Source organism: Sarcophilus harrisii, chromosome 2, assembly GCF_902635505.1.
Source record: "Sarcophilus harrisii chromosome 2, mSarHar1.11, whole genome shotgun sequence".
Lineage (NCBI taxonomy): Eukaryota > Metazoa > Chordata > Mammalia > Dasyuromorphia > Dasyuridae > Sarcophilus > Sarcophilus harrisii.
This window is the reverse complement of record NC_045427.1, coordinates 475441822-475453949: the sequence shown is the minus strand read 5'-3', so window position 1 is coordinate 475453949 and position 12128 is coordinate 475441822. Positions and strand designations below refer to the sequence as shown.

The window sequence follows — 12128 nt, the reverse complement described above, 5'->3', positions numbered from 1 at the left end:
TGATCTGTCCCGATCACCTGATCGCTGATCGGCTCCACAGTCACGAGCGGGGGGGAGTCCCCTTCCCCGGCTTGCGTTGGGCTCTCCCCCGGGAATCCGCACCCCTCCCGCACCTGCAGGCACTGGCGAGCTCGCTGAATCTGGTCCTCCCCAGGCCCCGGGGATGGGGTGGGGAAGGGTCGCGTTCCGTCTGCGCCCGCCCGCGGTCGGAGTCGGCTGGGAGCGGGCGGCGCTAGGACCCCAGGCCAGTCCCGCCTCAGTCTGGAGACCCTCGGGAGCCTACATGGCCCTCTCCAAATCCGGGCCCGGCCCCGGGGCCCAAAATAGCCTCCGGCGCCCGCCTACCCCACTGCACCGGGCAGATGGCGGCGGCCCCAGGAGGTGTCCCGGTCCTTGCCGGAGGCGCTCCGTACAGAGAGCCGCCCCCGACCCGTTTCCATGAGGTCCACGGGGCTAACATCCGCGTGGACCCGTCGGGGACGCGGGCCACGCGCGTGGAGAGCTTCGCGAACGGCTTGTGTTTCAGCCGGGAGCCGCTGGCGCCGGGCCAGGTATTCCTAGTGGAGATTGAGGAAAAGGAGCTGGGCTGGTGCGGCCACCTGCGCCTGGGCCTGACCGCCTGGGACCCCGGCAGTCTGGCTCCGGTGCCCGAATACTCGCTGCCCGATCTGGTTAGTCTGGGCCGGAGTTGGGTCTTTGCCATCACTCGCCACCACAACCGCGTGGTCACCGAGGGCCAAGAGGAAGAGCCGCCGGGCCGTCCGCCCGGCTTGCTGGACGAGCCCTATTTGCACATCGAACAGCTGCGGATCCCCCGAGACCGCCTGGTGGGCCGGAGCCGGCCGGGCCGCTACAGCCACCTGCTGGACCAGCTGTATGAGCTCAACGTCCTGCCACCCACGGCGCGGCGCAGCCGACTCGGGGTGCTCTTCTGCCCGCGGCCAGACGGCACGGCCGACATGCATATCCTCATTAACGGGGAGGACATGGGCCCCAGCGCCCGGGGGCTACCCACCACCCAGCCCCTCTATGCTGTGGTTGATGTCTTCGCGTCCACCAAAAGCGTTCGCCTGGTCCAGCTGGAATATGGATGTAGGTATAGGATCGCCCAGTGCTGCAGAAGGCCTGAGTTGGAATCACTAAGAATCAGTCTATCATCCCCCCAATTCTCCCTTTCCTCCTTTGTAAAAGGGGCATTATAGGAGGTAGAACTGAAAAGGGAACCCTAGAGATCACTAGTCCAAGCCCCTCTTTTTATAGCTAAGGAAACTGAGACTTAATCAAAGTCACAATACCACACTAATCAGACAGCATATTGCAGAGGAAGACTAGGACCAGCAACATTGTGTTCAAGACATTTATCCAAGCCCCAGTTTATTCATCTGTAAAATGGCTATAGCCCAATCCACTGTGATACAAAGTTATAAGGGCACTTTCTAAACATTAAAGGGCTAGAAAAATAAGCAGTTAAGATACTTTTTATTCTTTAATTTATAGAATGGCCATTAGGAAAACAATACTATAGGTCTGAGCTGTTTGAATTACCATTACTAAATATAGTACCCATGGAATCTTTTGCAAGTTAGCAGCTGTTGCTCTGCTTGGTTTAGCTGTTACCTTCATGTCATAATCAGATATCGGAGAGAACTTGAGTGAATAGGACTAAATATAATTAAAAAATAAAAAATGATCAAGATCCATGGGCTTTCAGGGAGCCAATAGCAGTGGGGGAATAGGGAAGGAAGACGATATATTCCCAGAAAATTATAATGTATAATAAATGCACACGAAAGGCCAAGATGGGGGGAGTCCATTTCCCTGGCTTGCCCGTTGGGCTCTCTCCCGGGAATTCGCACCCCTCCCACACCTGCAGGCACTGGCGAGCTCACTGAATCAGGTCCTCCCCAGGCCCCGGGTATGGGGTGGGGAAGGGTCGCATCCCAAAAAACAGAGATTACTTCCAGCTAGATCAAAGAAGGCTTTATGTGATCTTTAAATGGGGAGGATTTCAAAGAGAAGCTACTTCAGGTATGAGATATAAAGTAAGGAAAGGGCCAGAAATGAGAGGGTAAGTTGAGAAACAATGACAAATGTATCATTTTATTGATAATTTATATATGTATATTATCATTATATATGTGTATATAATTATATATAATAATGAAAATGGATAAATTTATCACAGTTCTAGCCTGTGAATCCAATATACCTTTGTGTAAGATGAAATTAGAAAGCTGATAGATGCCTGGTTGTGAAAAGCCTTGAATGGCAGTGTGGTGCCCTGCTTTTCAAAGTGCTTTCACATAGTCTTCTCATAACTAGCGAGGTAGATTAGAAGATGTTCCAGTTTTATACCTGGAGAAATAGGGGCCAAAATTGTAAAATGATTCATCCAAGGAAACACTGAGACACCAATCCAGGTCTCTAGACTCCTAGTTTAGATCCATTTTCTCCAGGCTACACCTGATAATCTCCAAAGCAAATGGAGGCAGCCAGCCTGGGATCTTTATCACTAATTCATCTTTCTCTTTCTCTGCAGTGCCTTCCCTTCAGACCCTGTGCCGCATTGTCATTCAGAGAAGTGTGATACATCGACTTGCCATTGATGGGCTGCACCTGCCCACGGGCCTCAAGGATTTCTGCAAGTATGAGTGAGGTCCTCTTGACCTCCAGTTGGCAGATCTGGGTACAGATAAACAATAAAATTCCCTAGTGCCTGGTGTCTCAGCCTCAGGAACGCCTACCCCCAATGTCTTTACTTAAGGCCACATCTTTGAAAGAACTTGCCCTACTGTAAAATGAGCCCTTCAGGGCCACTCTGCTAGAAGTCATAATAAAAGAAATGATGATTTCACATTTGGATGATTCTTAGGTCAGGGCTTCTTGCCCTTTAATCTTCTAATGTATACCCAGTGTCTTATATTTTTCAAATTTTTATATATTTTATTTAATTCTCAAAACATCTGTCAAGTAGGCTAGGCAAGGGTGAATATATAGATGGTGAAATCAAGAGATGGGGAGTTGAAATGATTTGGGCAAGAATACCTATTTATTTTGTAAAACCAGGACAAGAATCCAAATCTCCTAGTTGGGGGGAGGGAGGGCGAAGTAGGGTTTGGTTCATTGTTTCTATTCTACTAGGACTCAGGACTGGAAGCAATCTAATGCATAGCTCTTGTTCTAGGAGCAGGGATCATTGACAAACTATTTAAGTCAATTTTTTTTTTTTAATTTTTTTTTTTTTGGTATACCCCCATCTAGAATGGTTTTTACATTTGAAAAAATGTAAAAACCATTCTTAGCTCATGTGGACTGAGGCCAGGCAATTGCCTGATTTGGTCCTTTAGCAGTAGTTTGACAGCCCATTTTAGATGAGCCAGACTTAGTGCTGTGCCCAAACTCAGTAGCAGGTTGGTAGTAGGATCAGGTCTAGACCCCTTCCCCCTTTCCCTTCAAATCTCTAGATTCCTAATCAAAAGATTTAGAACTGGGAAGCACATCGGGCATCTTTACTCTTAAAAATAAGAATACTTAGGCTATGGTTAAATAACTTGGCCAGGGTCACACAAGTAAGAAGCATAGGTTTGAACAACCCATGTTGTGTGACTCCCCAAATGCTACTTTTTCCACAACACAGCACTGTCAATGTTCCACAGGCTCCTTTGCCTCAGTTGAGCACAGAGAGGTACATTGGTTCTAGAATGAACAAGCCAGTTCTATGAGGTAGATTCCAGCTAACATAGCCTAGGGTTGTGAGGTGGGTTCTAGAAGGGTGAGTGGGGTAGGACATGAAGGAATTGTCCTACTGTTCCCTCACAACCTGGGGCCCCTGTGGGAGCCATGTCCTACTTCATGACACAGAAAGCTCATTCGGGTCTCCTTACTCCTGGCCAAGGTAAGATAATGGTTTCTTTGGATTAGAGGAACAAGACTACCCCTGACATGTTGTCACCTATATGCTGGTGTCCCAGGATGTTGCTATCCCTCCTGGGAAAGTATAGCCTTAAAGCTACTATCCCAAAGGTAAAGGCAAGGTGGCACCTAGATAAGATACTGGAACTTAACAGTCAGAATACCTAATCAAATCTCAGCTCTATCATTTATTTATGTACCCTAATGCAATTTATTTGATGTCTCTGGACTGCCTTATCTGAAAAATGAGGGCACTGGCCTAGATGATCTCTAAGAGCCCTTTCTAATTTTAGACCATATAAATGTTAAAAATGTTTGATGACCTGAACTTCCCCTTTGCTGGATCCCAGCCAGTTCTTATAGTTATGCATCACCCTCAAGGTATCATAGGGGTTGTAAATCACTTTCTATCTCATTCCTGTCTCTGCAGGTGGGGCAGGCCCTCCAAACTCCTCTCTCAGCCTCTATGGTCCCATGGAGCCAGTGGTGGTAGCCCCTGGAGGGCCAGGTCTGCTAAGCCAGAAAGCTGAGCGTCAGGCAGCTCCCCAGTCCTGGGGTCACTCTCTACCTACACCAGAGCCTGGGATCTGCCCAGGGGGGGCTGGCTGGGAGCCGCTTCGGCGGAAAGAGTATCATGGCAGATACTGCAGAAAATTTCCTCATGTGAGGCAGCTTGAGAACCTGGGCTGGGAAGATGGTTGCCCACGGGGCAGGGTCCCTCAGTTGGCTGGAGGGCAGATGGGTAGCCTTGGGGGGCATGGGCCACTGCTGCTCTGTGGGCTATCTCCAGGGGCCCTGCTGATGCCCAAAGAGGCAGGGGGCAAAGAGCCTGGTTCCCAGCCTGACATCTGCATTCTCACATTGGCTATGATGATTGCTGGCATCCCTACTGTGCCTGTCCCAGGCCTGAGGGAAGAGGACATGATCCGGGCTGCCCAGGCCTTCATGATGGCCCATCCAGAGCCTGAGGGGGCTACTGAGGGGAGGTGGGGTCAGGCCCAGTCTCACATGATGCTTGGCCAGGCCCCACTGGTGGGGCCCAGAAGGAGTCAGGGTCCTGGTTCCTGCTTGTAGCCAGATGAAATTGCACTAGACTCACTGGGTGGCTTCTCTGTATGGTTATTGGGCAGCTAGATGGGGGACCCATTTCTGCAGGGGATGGTACAATATCTGGGGAGTATATGATATCTACACACCAGCATTTCAATACTACCAAGGGCTGGGAAGTTTATTCACTTTAACAGGGAAATGAGTTTGGCCAGAAAATAGTGCAAAAACCTAAGATTACAAAAACTGATTGGGGAGGAGAAGGAGGAAGGGAGACACTCTTTTCCTATTTCTATGGTAGCAGCAATCATTTGACTTAGTAGCTTTGCTATAAACCTTTATTGAATACAAATTTCCCTTGCTAGCAGTGGGCAGAGAATAGAATAGGAATGGCAAACATTACTCTTTTTCCAGGAATGGTGGTGAGCTAAAATTCTAAATGAGCAATATTGACATAAGCAGCATTCAGATTCAATCACAAGGACCAAGCAGGACAATGTGACATAGAGCATAGGTACTAAACAAAGTTCCTCACTTAGGCTGCAAAAATGCTTAGATTTTTTGGTCACAGGGGATGGAATCAGCTGACTGGGCAGCTGGGCTGACCTGTTATTTGGTCTCAGCCTTTCTCCTCATCTATTGGGTCAGCTGATCCTTGAGAGTACAAAATGTTTGCAAAGAAAGTAGGAATGTGGTGGAGTACTTTACTCCTTCCCTTTTTCTCCATTGGGTTAAAAACAAATCTTGTTTCTGTGTCACTTTATAGTTTAGAAAATGCTTTCTTCACAACAATCTTGCGAGGCAGGTAGTAAAACGAATATCTCCATGTAATAGCTGAGAAAACTGAAGCTTGGAGATTATGTCACTGTCCTAGACAATACTCATCACCCCCTTTAGCTGGGTTGAGGAAGGACAGCTAGGTGGGTCATGGCAGAGAGCACATCCAGCAGGGACAAAGGAAGACGGCTTACACTTGCACTTGAAAGTAAGGTCCAATCCAGCTGTCTGCCAGTTCACGGAGGGTGTTATAGCGTCGCTCAAACTCTTCCCGACTGCACTGAAGTAAAAGCCGCCTCACCTCGCCAGTGAGGAATGCGACCAATAGCTCCTTGTCTAGAGCCACATTCCACCTGCTGCCCAGGATACTGGCTAGGCTGGCCACACTTCTGGGGGGTGTTCTGCAGCCAAGTTTCCACTGTTCAGGTAGCATTTCAGGCTGCAGCACTTGCTGTTGGGAGCTAAGGACAGTCAGAATATGACGGCAGGGCAGTCCAAATGTCTGGCTGAAGTGGCAGGTACAGCTGCCGGGGCCTTGAGGGTGTACTTCATGCATATCCTCTAGGATCTGAACATTCACCTTGTCTGTGCTTGAACCAATCAACTGTATAGACCTCTGGACCACAGCAAATTCTACCAAGCAGAGCTGGGCAGCAGGTTCAGCACAAATGGTTTGCAAGGAATGTTGGATGCAGGCTTCTACTTCTTGGAGCTTGGTAATTTCTGCAGAAGGCTCTGGTGGGGTACAGTTGGCTGGGGTGTTCAGGTCTGAGTTGGAGGTCCCTTCCTTATCTGTATTCTGCTTCAAGTACTCTAGCAAGGAAAGGATACTCCTTTCCAGAGACAATTCGATACCAAAGAATTGGCTTATGACCCGGGTTGTGATCTCTAGGTCCCGAAAGTAGCAGATACTCTCAGCCTTGCTCCTCCACCTGTGTGCCAGCCAGATCCTATCATCTAGTAGCCAGCTCAGGTGAAGGTCAGGCTGCAGGTCTTGGGGGACAGAGTCACTAAGGAGGGTGTGCATTTTCTTCAAGTTACTGGCCGTGGCTGAACACACGGTGTGCTGCAGGTTGGTGAGCAGCAGCTTCTTCACTGACTGCTCTACGGCGAGGCGGTAAAATTTTCCCTGAAGAAACTTAGATACATGAAAGGCAGACAGAAGGATCTCTGCGGATGGAAATTCCATAGCTAGAACAGGCAACAGAGAGAAATACGGATCCACTAGGATGGTGCAGGTTCTCTCCCACTCAGGGTTAAACTTTTTGAAAGTTTGGAACAGCTGGACCAAACCCTCGACGTTCTCCTTGACTGGGACAGAGAAATACACGATCCTGGTCAGACTGCATTCAGGCTGCACCCCAGGGCCGTCCACCAAGAAGGTGTAGAGTATCTTGCCCCTGGGATTGGGGGTCCGGTGTATGAACAACACTTCAGGGAACCTCATGAAGATTCGTCGCATGAAGGGAGACTGGTAGCTCAGGGAGGCCAACTGAGAGTTCCTGCCCACTTCAAAGACTAGTAAAGGGGCATGGTCTCCGGCCTGGAGCTCCTTCAGGGCGCTTAGCGCCATGTGGAAACAGGGGGTCTGGAAGGCCTGAAAGGATAAGCGCAGCTTCGGCCCGAAGGGGCTCAGTCCGCGTCTCCGCCAAGGCGCCTGTGGGGGGAGTTACAGGAGTTGAAGCGAAGCACTAAGAGGGCGGTTTAAGGGCACGATTAGCGAGGTCCAGGGCTAGTGCCACCCCCTCCTCCCCAAGCCATAAGGGCACCCGGAGGGGGCGGGGCAGGAAATGAGGAACACCCTACTCTTAACTCCGAAGTAGAGGGATCCAGGCCCCTTTTTAAGGTCCCAGGGTCTGGCTTCCGAAGGCCCCTCAGAGAGGGCCGAGAGCTACAACTCTTTAACCCCAGGGGGCGAGGGAACGGCAGAGCCTGTGAGGCCTCACGCTTTCCTTACCGACTGCTGCGCTCGGCCATCGCCTTTCCGGGCTCACAGCAGAACACCGCCCTAGCACGGACGGCCTTCCACGCCCACCAATCAGCGCGCAGGTCGCCCTCCGCAGAGCGATCGCCGAGGAACTACGGCCCTTCGCTACACTACGCCGACGCACGACGGGGCGGGCTTATACGCAGCGCCTTCGGCGGTCCCAGCTCCCGGAGGGACAAAACCCGTAGGGGGCGGGGCGAATAAGAGCCGGCGCACCGGAAGGAAGGGCGCGTTACTATGGAAACCGCCGGATGGCGGCTAGGCGGTGGAAATCTGTAGAAAAGTAAAAGTTCTCCCCCCACGAGATCCTTCCTCCCTCTCTGAGTCTCTGGTAGTGAGTCTGTGGGGTGGGGGCGGAGATGTCGGGGACATCTGTGAGCGGCGCCCCCCGGACCTGGGAGGGCCTCGGTCTCCGCAGCGTAGGGCCGCAGAGAAGCGTTTCCGTTCTAAGGCCCTACCTCGCCCTCGGGGCCTGTCGGCCCGGGGAAGGACCAGGTGGGAAAGGCTTCCAGCCAGAAACGAAGCCCCTGCTATGCGCAAGGCCTGCTCGGAGGAAGCAAAAAGTAAGAACAGCCCTTCGTGGCCTGCTTGTGCCGCTGGGATCCCCACAGCGACAAAGCAGGTGCCTTCGGGAAAACGATGTGTAAAGCGTAAATCACTTTTAAAATAAAATCTCAATCAAAAATAAAAGCTAATGATCTCCATAACACAAAACTCATTAAAAATACAAAATAAAAGCACTTACAAGGGGAGAGTGGAAGATGTAACACCCGAAGAAAGATTCAGCTAGGTGTAAATCAGAGGAAATGAAATCCAAAAACCGTGACGGGGCCGGTCCCGAGGCTGCAGGAGAGGGACTGTGGTGTCCTGGGACTGGAAAGGCGCGCTGGAGCCAGACTGTAGAGGCTCCTCCGGGCTTAACGCACAGAACGCCCGAGTCGGCCTTCAGAAGACCGAGTCTGAAGCCTCTCATTGCCGTGTGACCGTAAGTTGCCTAACCACTGAAAGGCTTATTCTTTATCTCTTACGGAGGCTATCGGGCCAGCTCTAAATCGGTGGGCCTCAGTTCCAGGCTGGGGATTTCACGTTTTATCTTTGTGGCCGCTGGGAGCCATTCGTCTTTTGTTTTTTAATAAGGGAATGACGTGGTTTTAGATCTGCTTTAGGAGTATCAGTTTGGAAGTTACTCAGGGAACTGATTGAAAAGAGATTACGGTCAGACAAGTATTTATTACTGAAGGCAGGCAAGTCACCAAGTTCAGATAAGAGGTGAAAAAAGCCTGAAGAGGCTGTATGAGAGAAGGGGAGGGACCTTGGGGGAAAAAATGAGAACTTTTAGTAGAGAAGATGGATTTGGGGGGAAACCTAAGCTCCCTTTTTAGATACGTTTATTTTGATATGTTTTCAGGATGACCACATGGAAATGCTCAACAAGCTACCAGATAAATTTAGGGTCCATTAAAGGGAGTTGCATATCTAGGGATTCTTTTGCATAAAGACAGCTGAATCCTTGAGAACTGATGAGATTACCTAGCAAGAAAGTATATATGTGTATAAATACAAATATACATATATATGTATAATTGCTGTTCAGTTTCAGTGCTGTTTGACTCTTCATGACCCCATTTAGGTTTTTCTTGGTAAAGATACTGGAGCGGTTTGCCATCTCATCTAGTTCATTTTACAGGTGGGTAAACTGAAGCAAATAGGGCTAAGTGAAGTCCACAGGATCATATAACTAATGTCTGAGCCTGGATCTTCTTGACTCCAGGCCTGGACCACCTAGCTCATAATCATTCACACACACACCCTAAAAGCAAATAAGCATTTAAGAGCCTACTATGTGCCAGGCACTAAGTGCTGGAGATTCAAAGAAGGGGCAAAAACAAAAACACAGAAACTACCCCAAGTAGCTTACAATCTAATAGGGAAGCCAAATCCAAGTTATATACAAACAAGATATATACAAGATAATCTTGGAAGAAAGGCACTAAAAAATTAGGGAAGGCTTCTCAAAGAAGTTGCTCTAAAGAAAAGACTTTAACTGAGGCTTGAAGGAAACCAGGAAAGCCGGAATGAAGAGAGAAAGAAGAGTGTTCCAAGAATGTCAGACAGTCCGTGAAAATGGTCAGAGTCAAGAGATGTGAGGAACAACAAGGTCAGTGTAATTGGGTATCTGTTTTTACATAGTCACTGGACTCAATTTATTGATTATTTGCTAACCATAATTAAATTATTTGTTATATAGAAACTATGTCTCTTGAGCTTTTAATTTGTCATAAATCCAAGGCTGTGGCCAGGCAAGACAAGACTGGCAATATAAGGAAGTAAGACTCAAAAGAAGAGGAAAGTTTGGTATTGAACTGGTTCATCAAGGGATAAGGATGGGGAAGGTTGATGAGTGTAGTCCATAGAGGCTGATGGTCTGGAAAAGACCTGAGGAGTGGAAGGATTAAGATGAGAGGTTCCAGGGAGGACAAAGAATGGGATTTGGGTTTGCAAGAAAAAGATAGAGGTCAAATGACAATGGACTGAAATCAGATAAGAGAATTTCAAGAATTCATGAACACAGAAGCAGAACACATGATGATGAGACAAGATAAGGGTATAAGGTGTCCAGAAGGAGGGAACAAGGGACTTAAGTACCTGCATAGAGCAGCAGCTCTGAAATCAGGGAGACCTGAATTCAAATCTGACTTCAGATACACACTAGTTTTGTGACCTTGAACATGTCACTTTACCCTGATTGCTTCAGTTTCCTCATCTGTAAATAAGCCAAAGAAGGAAATGCAAACCACTCCAGTAGTTTTGCTAAGAAAACACCAAATGGGGTTATGAAGAATCAGACATGATAGAAACAACTGAAAACTATATATCAGGCATTGCACTAAGTGCTTTTAAATTGACTCATTTGCTCCTCACAACCCTGGGAAATAAGTACTATTATTTCCCCCAAGATTTTGCAAGGGTAAATGTTGAAAACTATCAATGCACATGTTCTGAAAATAAAAAAAAAAAAAAACTTTATATAAAAAAGGAAAGCAAAATTGATCAGAGAAACAGTCATGGGAGGTATGGTGAGGAAATGAAGACTCAACAAGTACCAAAAAAAAAAAAAACACCCAAAAACCTGAGGGATCAAGAAGGGAAAAGGTTTAAGATGAGAGCTAGTTTGTACCCTATGGAGTAGGCATTCTAGAGTATAGTGAAAGGGATGCCACTTTAGAGGGATTCCCCGGAAGGTTGAGAAGAAAAGAAAGACTTGGATTGAAGGGGATGGAGCTAAGAAGTAAGAGGAGGCTGGAGAAAGAGTTTGGACATTGGCATCTGGGAGTTATGAATCACTGAAAAGGAGAAAGTATAATGGGGAAAAGCAGATTAATCATATAAGAATGAGTTCAAAAAAGCTATTATCCATAGGGATTTTGCCTTGGGGTGAAATTGTTCCAGAATAAAAGCTGTGTATTTAGAAAGGACAAAAGAATAGCTTCTTTGGGAAATTAGGAAGCTCCTCTTCTCAGGTGGGCACAGGCAAGGCAACTGACAAAGAGAGGATGATAAATAAAGCAAAAGAAACTTAAGTACAGTCAGAACCAAGAGAGGCAGGGCCACAAAAGCCAAAGGAGAAGTAGTGGTCTAATGTGTCAAAAGCTGCAAGGAGGATAAGAAAAATAAGGAAGGAGATAAGCCAGTAGAAGTATTAGGAGATAATTAGATTTTATAGCCTTCCCACCTGTGAAATGAAGGGTCTTGATAAAACCATCTCTAAAGATTCCTTCATGCTCTAACACTCCATTTCATTGGAAATAGGTTTCTTTGAGTTCTTAGCATTCTATGATGAAAGTTCTTCCTGTATCTTTAACAATGTGTGCTAAAGTTCTTTCTGTTTAATGTTTTTTTGTAAGATTCCTTCTTGTGCTAATTAATACTCCATTTCCTAATTTGGACACTAATGCACTGTTGCTGGAGTTGCTAGAGTCTCCAACCATTCTGGAGAACAATTTGGAACTATGACCAAAGGACTATAAAACTGTGCATACTTTTCGATACAGCAATATCACTTCTAGGTCTCCATCCCTAAGAGATAATAAAAAAGGGAAAAGGATTGATATGTATAAAAATATTTATAGCACCTCTTTTTTTGTGGTGGCAAAGAACTGGAAATTGAAGAGATGCTCATTCATTGGGGAATGGCTGAACAAATTAAGATATATGAATGTAGTTGGAATACTGTTATGCTATAAGAAATAATAAGTGGGCAGATTTTAAAAAAATCTGGAAAGATTTGAACTGATGATGAGTGAAGTGAGTAGAACCAGAACATTGTACATAATAGTTATATTGTACAGTGAACAACTCTGATTCAATAGCTCTTCTCAGGCAATACATTGATCAAAGACAATCC

The 12128-nt window shown here is 47.3% G+C and overlaps 3 protein-coding genes across 3 annotated transcripts; 2 read left to right on the top strand and 1 right to left on the bottom strand.

The window, feature by feature from the left end:
* The first annotated feature begins 30 nt into the window (after positions 1-30).
* Positions 31-2854, top strand: NEURL2 (neuralized E3 ubiquitin protein ligase 2). Its single transcript, XM_031954577.1, has 2 exons — positions 31-1092; positions 2540-2854. The coding sequence occupies exons 1-2, from the start codon at positions 363-365 to the stop codon at positions 2653-2655; spliced, it is 846 nt and encodes a 281-aa protein (XP_031810437.1). The 5' UTR covers positions 31-362; the 3' UTR covers positions 2656-2854.
* Positions 2855-3676: 822 nt separating this feature from the next.
* On the top strand, positions 3677-5099 carry SPATA25 (spermatogenesis associated 25). Its single transcript, XM_031954578.1, has 2 exons — positions 3677-3895; positions 4343-5099. Exons 1-2 carry the CDS (start codon positions 3841-3843, stop codon positions 4984-4986), a joined length of 699 nt encoding a protein of 232 aa, XP_031810438.1. The 5' UTR covers positions 3677-3840; the 3' UTR covers positions 4987-5099.
* A 182-nt stretch (positions 5100-5281) lies between these two features.
* Positions 5282-7988, bottom strand: ZSWIM1 (zinc finger SWIM-type containing 1). Its single transcript, XM_003757296.4, has 2 exons — positions 7694-7988; positions 5282-7393 (listed from the first exon to the last, which is right to left on the bottom strand). Exon 2 carries the CDS (start codon positions 7307-7309, stop codon positions 5927-5929), a length of 1383 nt encoding a protein of 460 aa, XP_003757344.1. The 5' UTR covers positions 7310-7393; positions 7694-7988; the 3' UTR covers positions 5282-5926.
* Between the last annotated feature and the right edge of the window lie 4140 nt (positions 7989-12128).

Bases quoted from the DNA above. Each gene is read 5' to 3' on its own strand.
- NEURL2 (XM_031954577.1), top strand. From the start codon at position 363: ATGGCGGCGGCCCCAGGAGGTGTCCCGGTCCTTGCCGGAGGCGCTCCG. The intron at 1,093-2,539 runs GTAGGTATAGGA...CTTTCTCTGCAG, and splicing joins GGTCCAGCTGGAATATGGAT to TGCCTTCCCTTCAGACCCTG.
- SPATA25 (XM_031954578.1), top strand. From the start codon at position 3,841: ATGTCCTACTTCATGACACAGAAAGCTCATTCGGGTCTCCTTACTCCT. The intron at 3,896-4,342 runs GTAAGATAATGG...CTGTCTCTGCAG, and splicing joins TCTCCTTACTCCTGGCCAAG to GTGGGGCAGGCCCTCCAAAC.
- ZSWIM1 (XM_003757296.4), bottom strand. From the start codon at position 7,309: ATGGCGCTAAGCGCCCTGAAGGAGCTCCAGGCCGGAGACCATGCCCCT.